Source organism: Perca flavescens, chromosome 7, assembly GCF_004354835.1.
Source record: "Perca flavescens isolate YP-PL-M2 chromosome 7, PFLA_1.0, whole genome shotgun sequence".
NCBI classification, from domain to species: Eukaryota; Metazoa; Chordata; class Actinopteri; order Perciformes; family Percidae; genus Perca; species Perca flavescens.
The window spans coordinates 5,915,082-5,931,824 of NC_041337.1; the positions used below are offsets into that span (position 1 = coordinate 5,915,082).

General features: G+C 40.5%; 1 protein-coding gene across 3 annotated transcripts in view; it reads left to right on the top strand.

Annotated features, from left to right (window-relative positions):
- acap3a (ArfGAP with coiled-coil, ankyrin repeat and PH domains 3a) overlaps nucleotides 1-16,743 on the top strand; it is a 98,714-nt gene that overhangs the window by 60,586 nt on the left and 21,385 nt on the right. For all 3 annotated transcript variants that reach the window (XM_028582002.1, XM_028582004.1, XM_028582003.1), the window contains exons 7-12: nucleotides 1,141-1,185; nucleotides 1,301-1,396; nucleotides 4,763-4,837; nucleotides 7,571-7,582; nucleotides 15,802-15,914; nucleotides 16,537-16,588. In XM_028582002.1, coding sequence (XP_028437803.1) covers nucleotides 1,141-1,185; nucleotides 1,301-1,396; nucleotides 4,763-4,837; nucleotides 7,571-7,582; nucleotides 15,802-15,914; nucleotides 16,537-16,588 — 393 coding nt within the window. The remainder of the gene's footprint in view (nucleotides 1-1,140; nucleotides 1,186-1,300; nucleotides 1,397-4,762; nucleotides 4,838-7,570; nucleotides 7,583-15,801; nucleotides 15,915-16,536; nucleotides 16,589-16,743) is intronic.

Below are 16,743 nucleotides of genomic sequence, written 5' to 3' on the forward strand. Positions count from 1 at the left end.
TTTATTAATGTTACTCCGAGTCAGCAGTTTTACCAGAATATTTTAATTTTGATAACTGTTTTGATTCACAATTAAGGTGGAAAATAAAAGCTTTGTGTTTAATATGTTTTTGTTGATGTTGAAATGGATTTTAAAACATATGGTATCGAAAAAAGTATCGTTAGGAATCGGTATCGAAACTGAGGTATCGAAATTGGTACCGGATCGAAAGATTCTGAACGATACCCAGCCCTATGTAGCACAGTACATCTTTAGAATGAATTGTATCTGTGGATGGCTACCTTAGTGACTACCTTACCTATAGGCCAGTAAGCAGTTGGGATTTATATTTGTTTATAATATGTTGGATTCATATTGAGACCATTTTAATTCTTGAAATTTTTTTTCAAAAATGAAGACTAATTTGTCCCCACTGCATGACCCCCCTAGGGGTCCCGGATCACCTGTTGAGGATCCCTTGGCTAGATGTAGTTATCTCAACAGCCTTTAGGTGTCAAATATGCTGTATTTATTTATTTTTAACAATGTGTTTATTCATTTTTCATTGCAGTTACAATTTAAAACAACCCCCCTCTTCCCCGTCCCAACCCACAACAAAACCTCTCTCTCAACCTCTGCACACTACAACAAAAAGCAAAAAATGACACGACGGTATCACAGTAGCAGCTCCCCTATGTCTTCTTATTTTTACAAACCGCTCAAATGGCCTCCAGAGTTTTTCATAAACCCCCAATTTGCCTCTCAGTGTGTGTGTGTATGTATATATATATATATATATATATATATATATATATATATATATATATATATATATATACATACATACATACATACATACATACATACATACATACATACATACATACATACATACATACATACAAAAGATGGTGTATTGTTGTGAATATCATTAAAACCATAATCGGTTACACTTTACTTGAAGGTATCTACATAAGAGTGACATGACACTGTCATGAACATGTCATAAACATTATAAACAAGTCATAAACGTTTATGACATAACTCTTCTGTCAGCAAGCGTCATTCGGTTTTTGTCATCACAAGTTGACTTCAAGTAAAGTGTTGCCCCATAATCAGTACTCCAGACATTTAGAAACACGTCTGTCTGTTTTTCTGCAGATCAACGTCCTCCAGGCGAAGAAGAAATTTGAGATCCTAGATGCTGTAAGTCAACGCAGACCCAAACAAACACCTGCATCTTCATAACATACTGCACATACAAAGAGCGAGTCGCCTGCAGGGTCGGAACACCTCCTAACGTTGCCTCTGTCCCACCCAGATGCTGTCCTTCATGCACGCCCAGTACTCGCTGTTCCAGCAGGGCTACAACCTGCTGGATGAGATCGACCCCTACATGAAGAAACTGGCTGCTGAGGTGAGAATAGAAACCCTTCAGCAGCTCTGTCTTCATCGCAAAATGGAATCGATTTGAACTTTATATGAGCTTTGGCTGAACGATTTGGGGGTGAGGGGGGCTGGAATGTAATTGCAATTTTTCAGCCAGATATTGCGATTACAAATTGATTTGCTATTTATTTATTTCATTTTGTTTAGCTACAGTTCAATATTCTCTGTGTAACAGATAAAACATGTCTTGGAGCATTATAACATGAAACCCCATCAAAACTGCTCTATATTTCTTTTGCAAGGATGAGATCATGTTTATGAAATTCCAGTAATAAGTAGGCATGTGCCGCTGTAAGATTCTGCCGGTATGATAACCTTCAGCAAAAATATCATGGTGTCACAGTCAGTGTTGCCACAGTTACTTTGAAAAAGTAACTTAGTTACTTTACAGATTACTTGATTTTAAAAGTAGTTTAGCTACTTTACAGATTACTTGATTTTAAAAGTAACAAAGTTGGATCACAAGTTACTTTATTAGTTACATTCAGCAACTGCCGACAACACCAATACAGCCTCAACATAAAAATGTATTATGCATATTATGGCATGAAAGAGAGAAAGTCAACCGTGTTTAAGGGCAGCATTTCCGCTACAACATAGGCCTACTGCCCGACCAACTTCTTCAACTCTCCCCCACTTACTGGTTTTGCACCGAAGTCCAGCTTTTGTTGTTTGGGTGGTGGGGGACCTCCTGCTCTCTGCTTCACTCCGCCTGCTGGGACTTGCTCTGTAAGTTTGACTGCAGTGCTGCGACTCCAAATGGTTCTTCAAAGTTGACGTAGTGTTTTTGTAGCTAGATAGCACTTTGTCGCCACCAGCACAGAGTGTACAACGAAGCTTAATATTGCCGTCTTTAGCTGACACAAACTCTAAATAGTGACTGTATTTCCATCTCTCTCCTCCCTCCATTGTTGTTTACGTTTGTGTCGCAGCGTGGTACACGTGAACTGTCCACATGCTGAAAACGTGACTTGTCGCATATGTGACTTCACTCCCTGAGACGCAAGAAGAAAGCAAAAATATATATTTTTACTAAGGAAAATGACAAATAATTACAAAAGTAATGCACAGTGACTTGGTTAACTAACTTTAATCTGATTACTGGTTTGGAAATAGTAACGTGTTAGATTACTCGTTACTGAAAAAAGTGCTCAGATTAGAGTAACGCGTTACTAGTAACGCATTACGTGGCATCACTGGTCACAGTATTGCGGTATTGCAATTACAGCTTTAAAATGTATTATTTTGAAATATCTGGGTACTCCCCCCCCCCCCATCAAACACAATGTATTTTATTTTTTAACACTGCACACTGGCAGGGAGAGGCATTTCTAAACTGCACTTCTGTCCTTGACGACTCATAAAAAAACAGCTGTACTTTAGGGACGGTATAACGAAAAATTTTAGTGGTTTTGAAACCTTGACTTGTTCAAACCGTGCTATACCTTGAAACCGGTAACCAGCCCGTACCTAGCAATAAGTGTTTTTCTTTTAATAAGCATGGAACATTGTCAACAGTCAAACACAGAACATTTATCCCAAAAGATAAAGTTCTAATGATAAAAAAACAATTCCAATAAACAAATATCAGTGCTTTCCTGTAGACTGAAATGTCTGATATGCCTCGGTTCAAAAGCAGCATTGACATATTGCACCTTCTACCATCATGTTAAATACTCATAAAAAAGAAATGAAAAATCCACTGAAAACATTGGACATTCTGTAAACAATCTGTGATATGGAACATTATTCCAGCATGTATCTTATAAAAAATAAAAAAGGGGAATAAGAAATGTGTAACCAAATGTTAGACCAAACATTCAACTAAATATCACGTTCGATTAATCGCGCTCTTCGCGGTTAGCTAATCGCCGTTAGCTAATCTTTCAAATCTCGATTTTGATCGAAGACGATCGTTCAGCCCTAATTTGAGCTTGATCGACGAGTAGGGCTGGGTTAAAGTAATCGATTAACATTGATCTTTTAGCATCAGAACAGTGTGAAGAAAAAAAAGGCACTCATGTTGAAGAAAAAGTTAAAACGCCTTCATTGATGCTGCTAATGCTTAGCAGAGAGTAAAAAATACGCAGGCCTGTGGCCGGGTTGGCTCAGTGGGTAGAGCAGGCGCACATGTACTGAGAGGTTTATGCCTCGACGCAGAGGTCCAGGGTTCGAATCCGACCTATGACGATTTCCTGCATGTCTTCCCCCTCTCTCTCCCCTTTCTCACCTAGCTGTCCTGTCAAATTAAAGGTGGAAAAGCCCCAAAACAAAATCTTAAAAAAATATATATATATATATAAAAAATACATAGGGGTTCTTCAGGGTGACTAACCAGAAGTCTTCCCTGAAATTAGTTTGAGTGATCTGATATTGATTAATAAAATCCCCAAATCAATCCTTTAATATAAGCCTTTTCACCAGGGTTGTGGTGAATTGACCCCCTTTATATTTTTATAATGCATTAACCTGGTACATCATAATAATAAAAAAAATAAATATTTGAGGGTTGCTTCTTGCTTGTATATGTATGCTTACTAGGACTAGATGTTAGAATCCTTTGATATTCAGCACAAGTGCTGTTGTTGGAGATGTCCTCTTGGGTGGTGTTGGATTGGGGGATGACCGCCTGGTGCCTCCAATACAACACATCATCAGTTGTGCACCCCGGCCTCATTGGGTGTTTAACATTTGTACAGCAGAAGTTATCTGAGAATCAGTCTTATACCCAAGCAAAATTGGTATTGGTACTAAAACTTTCCTAACCTAATTGATATTTGATCCAATCGGGACCTCGTGAATTGGAATCGATTCATGATTCATGAAATCGTTGGCAACACCCAGCCCTAGACAAGAGGTAGGTTGCGTAATGCATCATTTGGATTCCCGCTTGTTGATTCATTCGTTGGATTCATTATTAGATTTTGAGTGTATTATACCTGATTTAAAAGCCTTTTCTCCACATGCAGTAAAAAGGCTCGATTACAACTGAAACCAGTATCTCATGGGTGCATGTGTTACTGTAGACTAATGTGTTTATCACAGCAGGTCGTCTGCTGCAGAGGAATCAATGCTTCATTACCAAACACTGACCTAACGCGCCACTGGAGGCTTAGCGCGTAGCATAGCTTGTGTTTTGAAGTGGAAAGTGTTGCAGTCAGTTTCTCTGAATCCTCCTTCACCTCTCTGACAGTGCCTTTACTCATATATACAGGATGTTCGAAGGATTTCACTGCATAAAGGAGAGTTTTTACGGGATGCACCTTTGACTGAATTGCCTTTTCGGAAACGGTGAAGTTGTTTTTAATTTGTGTCTGTGTCAACGGACTTTCAGCTGGATCAGCTGGTGATTGATTCAGCCATGGAGAAGAGGGAAATGGAGCATAAACACGCAACCATCCAGCAGAGGGTGAGTTCCTATTTGTTGTAATACCAAATACAAATTGTAATGAATTCTACCCAAAAAATTGGCAGGGTCAGCTGCAGGTCTTGAAAGGCCGTAGTTTAGTTTCCTAAAAAAAAAAAAAGGCCTTAGAAGGTCCTAAATTTGATTCAATTTCATTGACTGTTATAGGCAGTTACGTTAGTTATCAAAATGTTTTTGGATATGATTCTGTGCTGTACACCTACACCTATGAACTAAAAGGATTGTTGCGACAGTGGATTGTGCTGCAGGAGTCTTTTCAGTCCTTTTCAGCGACATCAGATCTGCAGCAGATACTGTCACTACTGCGGCAACAGTAACCAGGTTTGCTTTTAACAATTAAATTGTGTTAAAAGGGTCTTCGAAAGGATTGAATTTAAATTGGAGAATCCGGGCAGCGAAACTGATACGGCTTCAGTATTTTCTTTCTCATAGGAAAACATGACCGAAAAGGTAGAGGAGGCTCTTCAGATGCAAAAAGAATTGTTTTACATATGCAAAAAGTAAAAGAAATGTGGAAAATAAGTTAACTTTTCAGGCATAGGGCCATTGACAGCACAACTTCAACTTGTAAGAAGCCTCTACTTTTTTTTGTCAGTGTGCAGGCTTTCTCTTTTACCTGTCACTTCTTTAATAACCTTGGATTCGAGAGTGCAAACCCTTTCATGTTGGTTTGTCTTTGGTATTTCCCTGCAAGAAAGGATTCAGATAGTTGGGATGGTTTAAAGGTGCCGTAGGTAGGATTGCAAAGTCCAGGACTTAGCTAAAAAATTTTAACATCTCTCCCCCCGCCCCCTTTCCGCTAAAGCCCAAAACGGTCTCCTAAGCCCCTCCCCCCACAAGGGAGAATGAATGTGTGTCCATGAGCAGTGAGTGACACGCAGTTAGACACTCACCCTGGCCCTGATTGGTGCATCTGAACAGGGAGCGGTGGATTTTTGCAAATCGCACTACAGGCTAAAGGTGGTTTTTTTTTAAATGACCCGCTTCATGTAGTTCTATTGGAACATAGGGTCAGTTTCAGCAAATATGACAGAAAGTTAGTTTAATAAGTCTTACCTACTGCACATTTTTAAAGTTATACACACATACAGGTTTTTGACCCTGAATAATCTTCCTTTTGTCTGTTGGGGTTCTGCTGGCTGATGCTGAGCTGTTGGGAGACTCTAACAGGGGGAGAACATGCTCACACATCTCACCTCTAAGATCCAGTCTGCCCTGTCTTGGCCCAGTGCATCTGTTGTGACTGGGGAGGGATTAGACCTGGGCTGCTGGGCTGAAGTGTTTGAATAATCCTTCTACCAAAGTCCAGGCATTGATTTAAGCATTAAATCAGGTGGAATTAAGTGTTTTTAAGAGAAATTAATCCCACTGTTGTCTGCTGTAGATGGTCAGCACATTAGCTCCAGTTTGTGCTGAGCCTCACTGTGCTCTTAGTCCAGTAAAGTGCTGACCGTATGGTTTGTTGAGCATTTTTAGTGGCATGGCCCTATGGATGGAGTTTGTCAGTCACCACTTTGGTCCAGACTGAAATATCTCGATAACTATCAGGGTTCAACGTTAAAGTTTTTTTTAACCTTGCCCAGTTAAGCAAGTGAGAAATAATTCTACTTGCCCAAAGTGAATTTATTCTGGCCTCTATACACACAGTTTTTTTTTTTATAAGTGGTTATCAAATAATGACAAAGACTCAAGTAAATTGTTATATTTGACCTGACCTGCCTCAGTGTCCAATTTATGTAAAAGAACTGGCGAGGGAGGGTTGTCAGCAGCTTGTAGCCGCCATGCAAGTGCGAGGCTGCTTGCTTTTATCGTGGCCCTATAGCATTTGTTTTCCGAATGAAGACGTCCCTTTGAAAAATGACCCGCTTTTATCCGCCTTGGACTCGAACTTGGGGCAAACTTTGCAAAACATTGTAGAGCAATGGAGAACGATAACGCAATTCATGATACGATGATGAAAAATGATTGCAACTTTTGTGGGTTGTGTTATATCAATCGGGCAACCCTTATTGTTGAACCCTGACTATTAATTGGATTGATATGACATGTTGTACAGACATTCATGTTCCCCAGAGGATGAATCCTACTAACCATGACTTTTTTTCTGCCCAGCGCCACCATCCCTCTACATTTGTCATTGTAGTGAAATATCTCAAATAATAGATGGATTCAAACAGGCTCTATGTCTGCCATGTTGTCATTAAATAATTCAAAAAGGCCCGGTTTCCAGCGGGGCCGGTGTGTGGCTCCTCTGTAGCCCAGGATCAGTGACCATCTGTCAGACAGCTCCACTCAGCGCTCTCCCTCCAGGCGCTGTGCTCTGTGCTGTGGGTAGAGCCACGGGGATTGGCTGGGTCACATGTGGGGCCAGTTATTGATCCGTTTTTTTTTTTTTTTTTTTTTTTTTTTTTTTTTTGCCAGAGCTGTTAGACACTAAGCTTAATGTACCATCCGTCACCAAGGGACACACACTAGTCTGTAGTAGTAAATAAACAAGGTCAGGTCAGGGAGTTGAAACCACATTCAAATCTACACATTTCAAATATTGTGGTAGTCAGTGTGGGATGTTCATTGCTGCAAGACGAGTAAGGAGGATATTCAGAGGTGCACTGACAAGATTATCATATAATCATCACCTAAACTAGTCTGGTGTTTCTAATGCTGTATTTTCTTTCCTTCTGCTCCTGTGTTCCTAACGCCACCATCTCCTCTCAGACCCTCATGCAGGTGAGTACTCCTACTTTTGTTTTCCCATCGGAATTTTCCTCTTTACTTGAAACACATCTTTGGTATAGTGTGTGCGCGTGTGTGCGTGCGTGTGTTAGGGCTGCACAATATATCGTTTTTTATCATCGCAATATCAACTGGCGCAATAAACATATCGCAAAAGGCGATAGACACTTGGAGATTTTTTGTGTAAGTTGAAAGAAAATATCAGTTATATCAGTAGCAGTCTTTTTTTTTATAGTGGGGCCTTTTTATATTCAATTCATTGTTCATTGTTCATTGTGTGTGTGTGTGTCTGTGTGTGTGTGGTGGAGGTGGGGTACAGCACATTAACCCTTGGGTTGACCTCGGGTCAAATTTGACCCGTTTTCAAAGTTTTTTATATCGGAAATATGGGTTTCTTTGAACCAAAATGCTCAAATATAACATGGATCTATGTTGTATGGAACCCATACAACGTTCTTTGCAGGTAAAATTAATGATAACTTTCATTGAATGTTGGGTGTTTTATTCAATTTTCATAACCATGTTTAAAACGTTTTAAAACGGTATTGTGACTAAACTTTGACAGTAAGCCAGTCTGTGATCCACTCAACATCCTTTGATCTTAACTATTAGTCAAAATAATTCATAATTTCTTAGGTATAATTTCATATAAATTAGGTTTATTGACCATGAATTTAAAACAAAACGTTGAAAAAAAAACGTTTTAAAAAGTGTCAGAAGCATAAAAAAAAAAGAGCCAAAAATGCTGAAAAAAGCACCAAAAATTCTTTTGACCTGGATAGACAACAAGTTCATGGTTGAAGGGAAGACAACACAAGGGTTAACTTAAGTTTTCTTGGTGCTGTACAGTAGTCGGACTCCGAAAGCCTGGAGGGCAGGCTGAAGTGCATCCTGTCTCATTTCTTCCAAACAATTAGAAACCCAGGACTTAGTTTGAATGGCCTGTATTGAAACGCTCTGTTACATCACCTATTGTTAGTGCTGGAAAGTTCCAGTACATTTACTCAAGGGCTGCACTCAATATTCAGGTGCTTGTACTTTACTCGATACTCCACTACATTTTGGAAGCAGATATTGTACTTCTTTTTTACTCCGCTACATTTATTTGACAGTTGATAGTTACAAGACTTAGATTCTGATTATTCAAACAAAATACAATTCAGCTAATGAATTGTTAGTATAGGATTGAGCCACTGTTTGGAATAACATATGTTCAAAATACCTCCGCTCTCTCCTACCTCTACTAACTGCATCATATGAATGCATCAATCATTTTAATTCCAATCATTTAATATACATATTTTTCTGAGCCATTCTGTGTAATGAGTATAATATTTTGTACTTTAACGCCAGTACTTTTGTACTTTTATTTAGTAAGATTTTGAGCGCAGGACTTTGACTTGTAACCAGTGTTGTCGAGACACTAACCGTTGAGTTCGAGTCCAAGTCTGAGTCACCAGAGAAGAGTACAGAGTATTTTTTTTCACTGTGGCACTGCTGCTTTTAATTCAGTACAAGATGTGAGTACTGCTTCCACCTCTGCCTATTGCGAAGGGGCACTTGCAGAGTCCTGAACTAGATGGAATAGACTCTTATCATTCTGACTCGGAAACATTTGAAACGCAAAACATTGTAGCCCGTATTTTGTAATCTTTCTTCTCCGCTGCTTTTGAAAAGCGTGGCCTACTTTGTTCTCCTTCTCTCCTTTCTTTTAAAGAGAGATATTTCCCCACCATGTTTCTTTTCTTCCTCATCGCGTCGAGCATGTGAAATAAGCCTTGTGTAAACTTACACCGGGGGGAAGGAGGGGCAGTCTTTACTCAGTGCAAGCAAAAGAAACCAGGAGAGCAGAAAGGGAGTTAAAGTGCTTCAACTGTCACTATTACTGGCTGCCAGCACCGTACAGTGAAAAGCATCTAAATGCCAGAGCCATTCTTTTTTAACGGCAGATTTAATGGAGGAGTCCTGTTCAAGGCAGTCTCAAGGCTCCTCCTGCTATTCTATATTTCTACGTTTACATCAGCAGCGCTACATGCTCTATCAATTAATCTGCCTATTATTTTCTTGATTCATTTATTAATTAAAGGTGCAATATGTAATATTGTGTGTAATACTGGCAGCTAGCGGTTAAAATAGTTACTGCACTACCAATTCAAAATACTGGAGAATCGTCTCCCCCGCCCCCTCCTGCCCAGACTCGAAGTTCACGGGGGTTGCCAGGCTGAGACCGCAGCATTCACAACAATGTAGCTGGACGCTTTTCTCACATAGCCAGACGTTACTCCACAGCACAGCAGAGTAGCTAACGTTAGATGCTAGTCTCACATAGCCAGACATTACTCCACAGCACAGCAGAGTAGCTAACGTTAGATGCTAGTCTCACATAGCCAGACATTACTCCACAGCACAGCAGAGTAGCTAACGTTAGATGCTAGTCTCACATAGCCAGACATTACTCCACAGCACAGCCGAGTAGCTAACGTTAGATGCTGGCTATATTGACAGTCATAAAAGCCCGTGCTCACGTGGAGCTCTGTAACCAACTAACAGACACACTTTTCCGGCTTAAAATTACAGTATGAACCGCTAAAAACACAACAACCTCACTGTCCTCTCCACACGCCAGTCTGGCACACTTCCTCGGCTTAGAATTACAATACGAAACGCTAAAAATACCACTACCTTGCCGACGGAACAAACTTCATTGGCTTAGAATTACGGCAACAATCGCTAAACACACTGCAAACTCACAGTCCTCTCTTTCCGATTTACAGCCCCCCTGTCGTGGCTTAAAATAACTCACCGTTGTCAGCTCCAGCCGCTGAAGAGGCTACACGCTGTAAACAGCCATGGGCTGCTTGCCTGGTCCTCCCGGTAACGTTAACAGTTAGCAGGGTTAGCATGGCGGCGTTAGCCAGGACCAGTCGGGATCACTTTACTGGCTATGTCTCAATTGTTTTTGCGAGAAACCAACTTGGGTACTCTAGCTATATAATTCAATGTGAGTACACAAATGTTGAAATGACAAAAAATGCCAATCCCTAGTAGCTGTGATAAATTAGCGTGGAGCTAATGCTTACCTGTTCAGGAGAAAATAAGCCAACTCTGCGTCCTTTTGGGATCTAAGCTGTCTCCATCTTTCAAATACATCTCCAATATTTACCAGGGGGTTGTTACGTCTCTGGTCACGCAACTGTTAGAAACATGCTGTTTTCATTTTTTTATGTCATGTAGAATCTATCTCCGTTGATCCTGTTCGCTTGTTTGTTGCTTTCATGGCTGTACTAACGTTACAGCTGTAGCGCGCTGGGTTTACGTTTTTACAGGTATATCTGGCAACCCGGCCTGCCTGTCAAACTGGGCCGTTGATAACAACACACAGATCAAAACATAAACATAAATTCCGTCACGGAATGTAAATTTCAAAAAGAAAAAATACTGAAATTAGCATTGTTGTCAGAAAAGATAGAATTTCAGTTTAACATGTTTCCTTAATATCTGATGAGGCATTGGTGTCATTTTTGGATTTATTACAGTACAAATATTACATATTGGACCTTTAATTTATGTTGTCTGTAATTTCCAACAACCCCAAAGGGATGTACTCAAGCTTCTGGTCCCAAAGATATTCAAAGCACTGTCATGTAAGACAATGAAAACTATGAAATTCTCCCATTTGAAAAGCCGTAACCAGCTAGTGTTTGGCATTTTTTTTTCGATCATCGCAGCTCAAATAAAATGATATCATAGTAGTCAGAAAAAAACTTCCCATTGAGATCCTTGCTGTGGAAAAGCAAAAGCTGCCCCAGAAGTTGTTTGCTCTCTTTCGGTTTCGATATTCTCCTCCTTCAGGAGAGAAAGACCTGAGGTGCAGCGGTTGCTACAGTATGTAGACGATTAACACGTTTATTCATAAACACACGATGTATCAGTCCTGGGGCCTGAGGTAAACGTCACGTCTCGAGTGCTTTTTGAGTCTCCTCGTTCTTTACATCCCTTTTGCACTCTAACCCAGCTCATTAGACCATATTTCCAGCTGAGCATAGAGAGAACTGTCTAAGTCAAGTTTTCTTGCAATAGTGCTGTCGGGAACTGGAGCAGCCGTTGATCTGTGTGCAAATTTGCTCCCGAGGAACGTTGTTGTGAATCTCATTTTGCAATTAGTTTGAGATGGGGGGTTTTTGTGGGTATTTTCTTCTCATTGGCACTATAAATCAATTACATACCCCCGTTGACCATTTATTGTTTGTCTCTCATGATCAATGTCTGGTATTTGAAAAGACTTGTTGGGGCTTTTGTACCTTTTGTAATGACGTCGACCAGATTAGTTAAAGAATGCTAAGCAGATGTCAGGCAGGTATGTTCGGCGAGAAGCTGTAAATCCTGCAGACGGGGCCCACCTCTAGCTCACCCAGGAGTAAAACCAGAAGCCATTCCTACTTGGAATCGTTTCTTTTTTGGAATCATTTGGAAAGGTTTTGAGGATTTGATATCCGATCATCGCTTCCCAATTTAATACGGGCAGGTTTTGGTTTCCGAAGCGGCCTGGCGCTTGTTATGTTGCAGCCTTGGAGCACAGTAAGCAGCGCTCTAGTGTGGCTTTATTTTACATTGAAAAAGCCCGGTAAAACGGTCTCCTCTTGTTTGTGAAAAATAGGCACGTGACCCGTTTCAACTCCACCCCTCAAAGAATCTGAATCGAGAATGGATAAGAATCGGAATTGAAAGGAAGAATCGGAATTGGAATCAGAATTGTTAAAATCCAAACGATGCCCAACCCTACCCAGGAGTGTGCGCCCCATGTAGGCTGAGCCCTTCGTAGCGGCCCGGGTTCGAATCCGACCCGCAGCCCTTTGCTTCGTGTCATCCCCGCTTTCTCTCTCCTCTTTCCTGTCTTTAAGCTGTCCTATCAATTAAAGGCCATAAAAGCCCAAAACAATAATCTTAAAAAAAAAAAAAAAAAAACACGGTCTGGCTACACCACACATACATTCTGGGTTGTTTGCGTTTCTTTAAACCAATCACAATCGTCTTGGGCGGCGCTAAGCTCCGGACGCAGCGACGGTGGCTCTGCTAAATAGTCTCGGAAAGGAACTGGTTTTGGTGGAACATTTGCACCCCACAGAAGAAAACGCCACATACAATATTAAAATAAGTTAACCGTCCAGTCGGTACTGAAACGTCCCAGTTAGATAGTAAATGCCGTAAACCTATTCATTTGTAAATCTTTACAAATCATTCCCCGAAAGAACCAAGCAGGCCTGCCTTGTTGCACAATCACAATTTTTTTCCAAACTCGCCATATTAGGCCTGTAGCTTGCAAGCTTGAAGTTTGTTGTTGTTGTTTCCCGAAGAGAACGGAGTTAGACAGTGGCAACACACATCGCCGGAACATCAAGCGATTATCCTGGAAATAAATTGTCATTGATTCCGACTATGCAGAAGATAAACAAACGCATCACAGCAGACTGAGTAATCCGCGCTACCGACTGGGCCCAGCGTTGGCGTTGGCGCTCTGCATCAATAGCCTGTAGGTGGACCTACGTCCAGCAGCAGCAGCAGGTGGATACAGCATCAGGACATTCCATCTGCATCACCCAGTGTTTCTGCTGCTTCACAGCAATTTGCTCACTTGCGTCCAAACATTTGGAAGTCTCTGTTTCCCAGCTCGTTCAATAATTCACTCGTGTTCGGTTGCTGCGTGTGACGTTGCATCCTTAAAAATAGATGCTCTTTGTTGTAGGCTTGAGAGATTGCGGAGTACCACCCAGTGCACCTCTTGTTTCAGTGTTGCCTCCCGTGTTTGTGGTGTTGTATTCAACAAAGAGACCCATCTTGACTGACAGCCGAAGGTAAGCTGCATCGACTTCCAACCGATCGGATAGTTGCGTCGCAGGGATTGCAGTTGTGAGTAGAGTGATAGTCGCTAAATCAGAACAAAGCCATTCAGACAATATTATAAAAAAAAAAAGCAAAGAAACAGGCGATACAAATAAAAGTCACTTTTTTTGTGAGATGTGACAAAACAAGTACAGTGGTATGATTTGTTAGTCGTTTGATGTGTCACTTATTTGATAAAAAAGTGAAAAAGTTACTGTTATTATTATTATTATTATTATTCTTAATAAATCAAGCCTTGAGTAGTGTTTGTTTGATGATCTGGGCAGCCTGCCAGATAGATTCCCTCTGGGTCAACAGAGGGACTGGAACTCCCACCTTCTTCCGAGAGGGAGGTGTGTTTAGGGAGCTGTAAAAACTGAAGCAGACGCCAAAGTGCCAAAGCAGCCTGCTTGTCTTTGGGTCGAGAGCAGCTACTGGTACTGCGTAGTGTAGTCCACTGTTCTTCCACAGCGGCCCGCCGCGCATACATTGGCAGCTGTATGGTAATGAGTCCTAATCCTGAGGCTCACAGGGCGGCAGGCAGGTGGCCGTAGCGGAGGGCACACATGTCAGCGCTGGAATGATGCACGGCGCCGCAGCGACACGATGCGTTAACCTCCGCTGTGAGAGAGTGAGGGCAGACATGCGTCTGCTCTGAGAGATCTGGTTTTCAGGAGTCTGCTTTTATTTGTGCCTTTTTTGGGGGTCTTTTCAATGTTGTTGGAACACACAAGACGTTTGAAAATGAAGATCCTCTGCCGTTGGAACCACAGTTCGGTGGGTTGATTTGCATTCCAATTTGATCTTTATTATTTTAGTGTATATTGTCATTTGCTTTCAATATTCAACTTTATTTGAGGAGTGATTGTCTTTGTTTCGTTATCGTTGTCATGACTTTAAAGACACATCTAGGTAAAGCAGGAGTAGTTGTACTGCTGCAAGTCACTGTTAAAGGCTTTCTATCACAACCTATGCACTCTCTTTATTTTTCTCTCTCTCTCTGACTCCCTACCATTACTTTCACTCTGCACAGTCTCTCTCATTAAAATAGGAAAATGTGTGAAGTTCCCAGGTGTAATGCTCAATGCAAAATGTTTCCATGTTTAAATAAGTGTTATGTAATGCACTCTGGGCAGGAATGCGCATAGGAAAACGCAAAAAGGTTGAATTCTTGCATATCTCGCGTATTATTAGACTAGAACAGCGAGCCGTTCTATTATTCAAACATGCAATAAGTAGTTAATGGTGTGCTGGGAGCTGCTGCGTTCACACACCCTGTTATGAAACCAGAGAGTGAATAAAGATCTTTATTTGGGTCACTCCTGCAGACATTTTCATATATTCTCGGGTACATTTTTCTTTTTTCTTTTAATACCGATACATCTCTGCATTTTATGCGTCCAGCCTCAATTGAGTCCAGGAAGACAGGAGTCTGGTCTATTCTCAGGGCTGCATGCACGTGATGTTGTAATTCAATTTTGGATAAGTTAATGTTCTGTCCCTGCTACATATTATATTACCTCTAAAATGTAGCTAATTACTAGTCTCAGGACATACTGTGTCATACTTTCCTCCCTTCGCATGAAACACGCATGATGTTTTTGCACTTCCTAAAAACCTTTAATCAGAAAAATGTGAATCAGAAAAGTGTTCATTGCTAAGTAAGTAACACTTAACAAGGGATTTGCGTTGGCGGTCGGTGCATACATAAACAAACATATTGAACATTAATATGAAATAAATAATACATACAGAAATAAGTATGTACAAAATAGCTGTTTAACATAAGAAAAAAAGAGGCTGAATGGTTTAGTGCAAAAATATATAGTATGTGCAATGGACAGGTGTATAGTCCAGGATGTAGGTTGGTGCAAAAAATTAGGAATGACTACACTAACCCCTAAGTACACGTTTACCACTATCTGTTGTTGAGCATTAAAGGGCTACATGTCATGTTTTAAGTCATGAAAAGGTTGGAGGCTAATTTCAATTGAGTCACACTCTGCTTATGTAATGATTTGCGTCACACTCGCATCTGTTGAGTTACGAAATGTCCCAGTGTGCCAGGCGGGAAGATGGCATGCATACATGGACTAACACGTGATAGTTTCTGCATGATTGCACAGTGTACAGGATGATGATTTGGTTGGTTAATGGACTGTATTTACAGTACAGTCCACATTGAAAGCTACTGGTATTCCAGGAACAGCACGCATGCGACCTCTTGTCTACAAAAAGATTTTTTTTTTTTTTTTTCTCCTGTTGTCAACCTTTTTGTATGAAAAGCCAGGGTTCATTTGGGGTCTTAAGTCTCTCTCTGTCTTCTCTTTCAGGACTTTTCGTATGACGACTCTAAGGTGGAGTTCAACGTGGATGCTCCTAATGGTGTGGTGATGGAGGGCTACTTGTTCAAGAGGGCCAGCAATGCCTTTAAGACCTGGAACAGGTAGCTAAGATGGCAAAAAACATCTTTTATATACTGTAATATAACACATTAGTATACACAGTGAACTGATGGGAAAAACACTTATCACAGAAGTTGTATTAATTTACAACTTTAAATATAGGGATTTACTCATTTTTTATTTTTATATATATATATATATATATATATATATATATATATATATATATATATATATATATATATATATATATATATATATATTTATATATATAAATATATATATATATATATAGAAATGGAGAATGCCAGCGTATAGAATAGTATATAAATATAATTTTTACGATATACAAGTAATATACTGCAATATAATAGACCGGATGGTTACTGTGCATGCTATTTCCTCAGTTTGTCATTCGTTTTTGGCAGATTTGTCAGCCTATTTGTATCCGTCTGTGGCAGATTCTGGAGGTTAGTGAGGCTGGGATGTTAACCAGTGACATGGTCACGATGTTGAATTGCCAAGAGCGAAACCCGTTTCACTCAGCGCTTGTGATTCACCTTTGCGCGCTGCCGCTGACCCTTACAGATTGGAATGATATCCGACTAAAATAAGTTATTTATCTCCCTCTCTCTCTCTCTCTCTCTCTCTCTCTCTCTCTAGACGGTGGTTCTCCATACAGAACAGTCAGCTGGTCTATCAGAAGAAGCTCAAGGCAAGTCCATATAGCTAGGAGTGATCATCTTTCCCGGGGGTTAAGTGGGCTCTAAGAGGTTGAGTAACGTGTGTATGTTCAAAAGTTCTTTAAGTCATGCAACGGAACATCATCTAGTGGGCTCTGAGAGGTTGAGTGCAACTTTAATGGAGAGG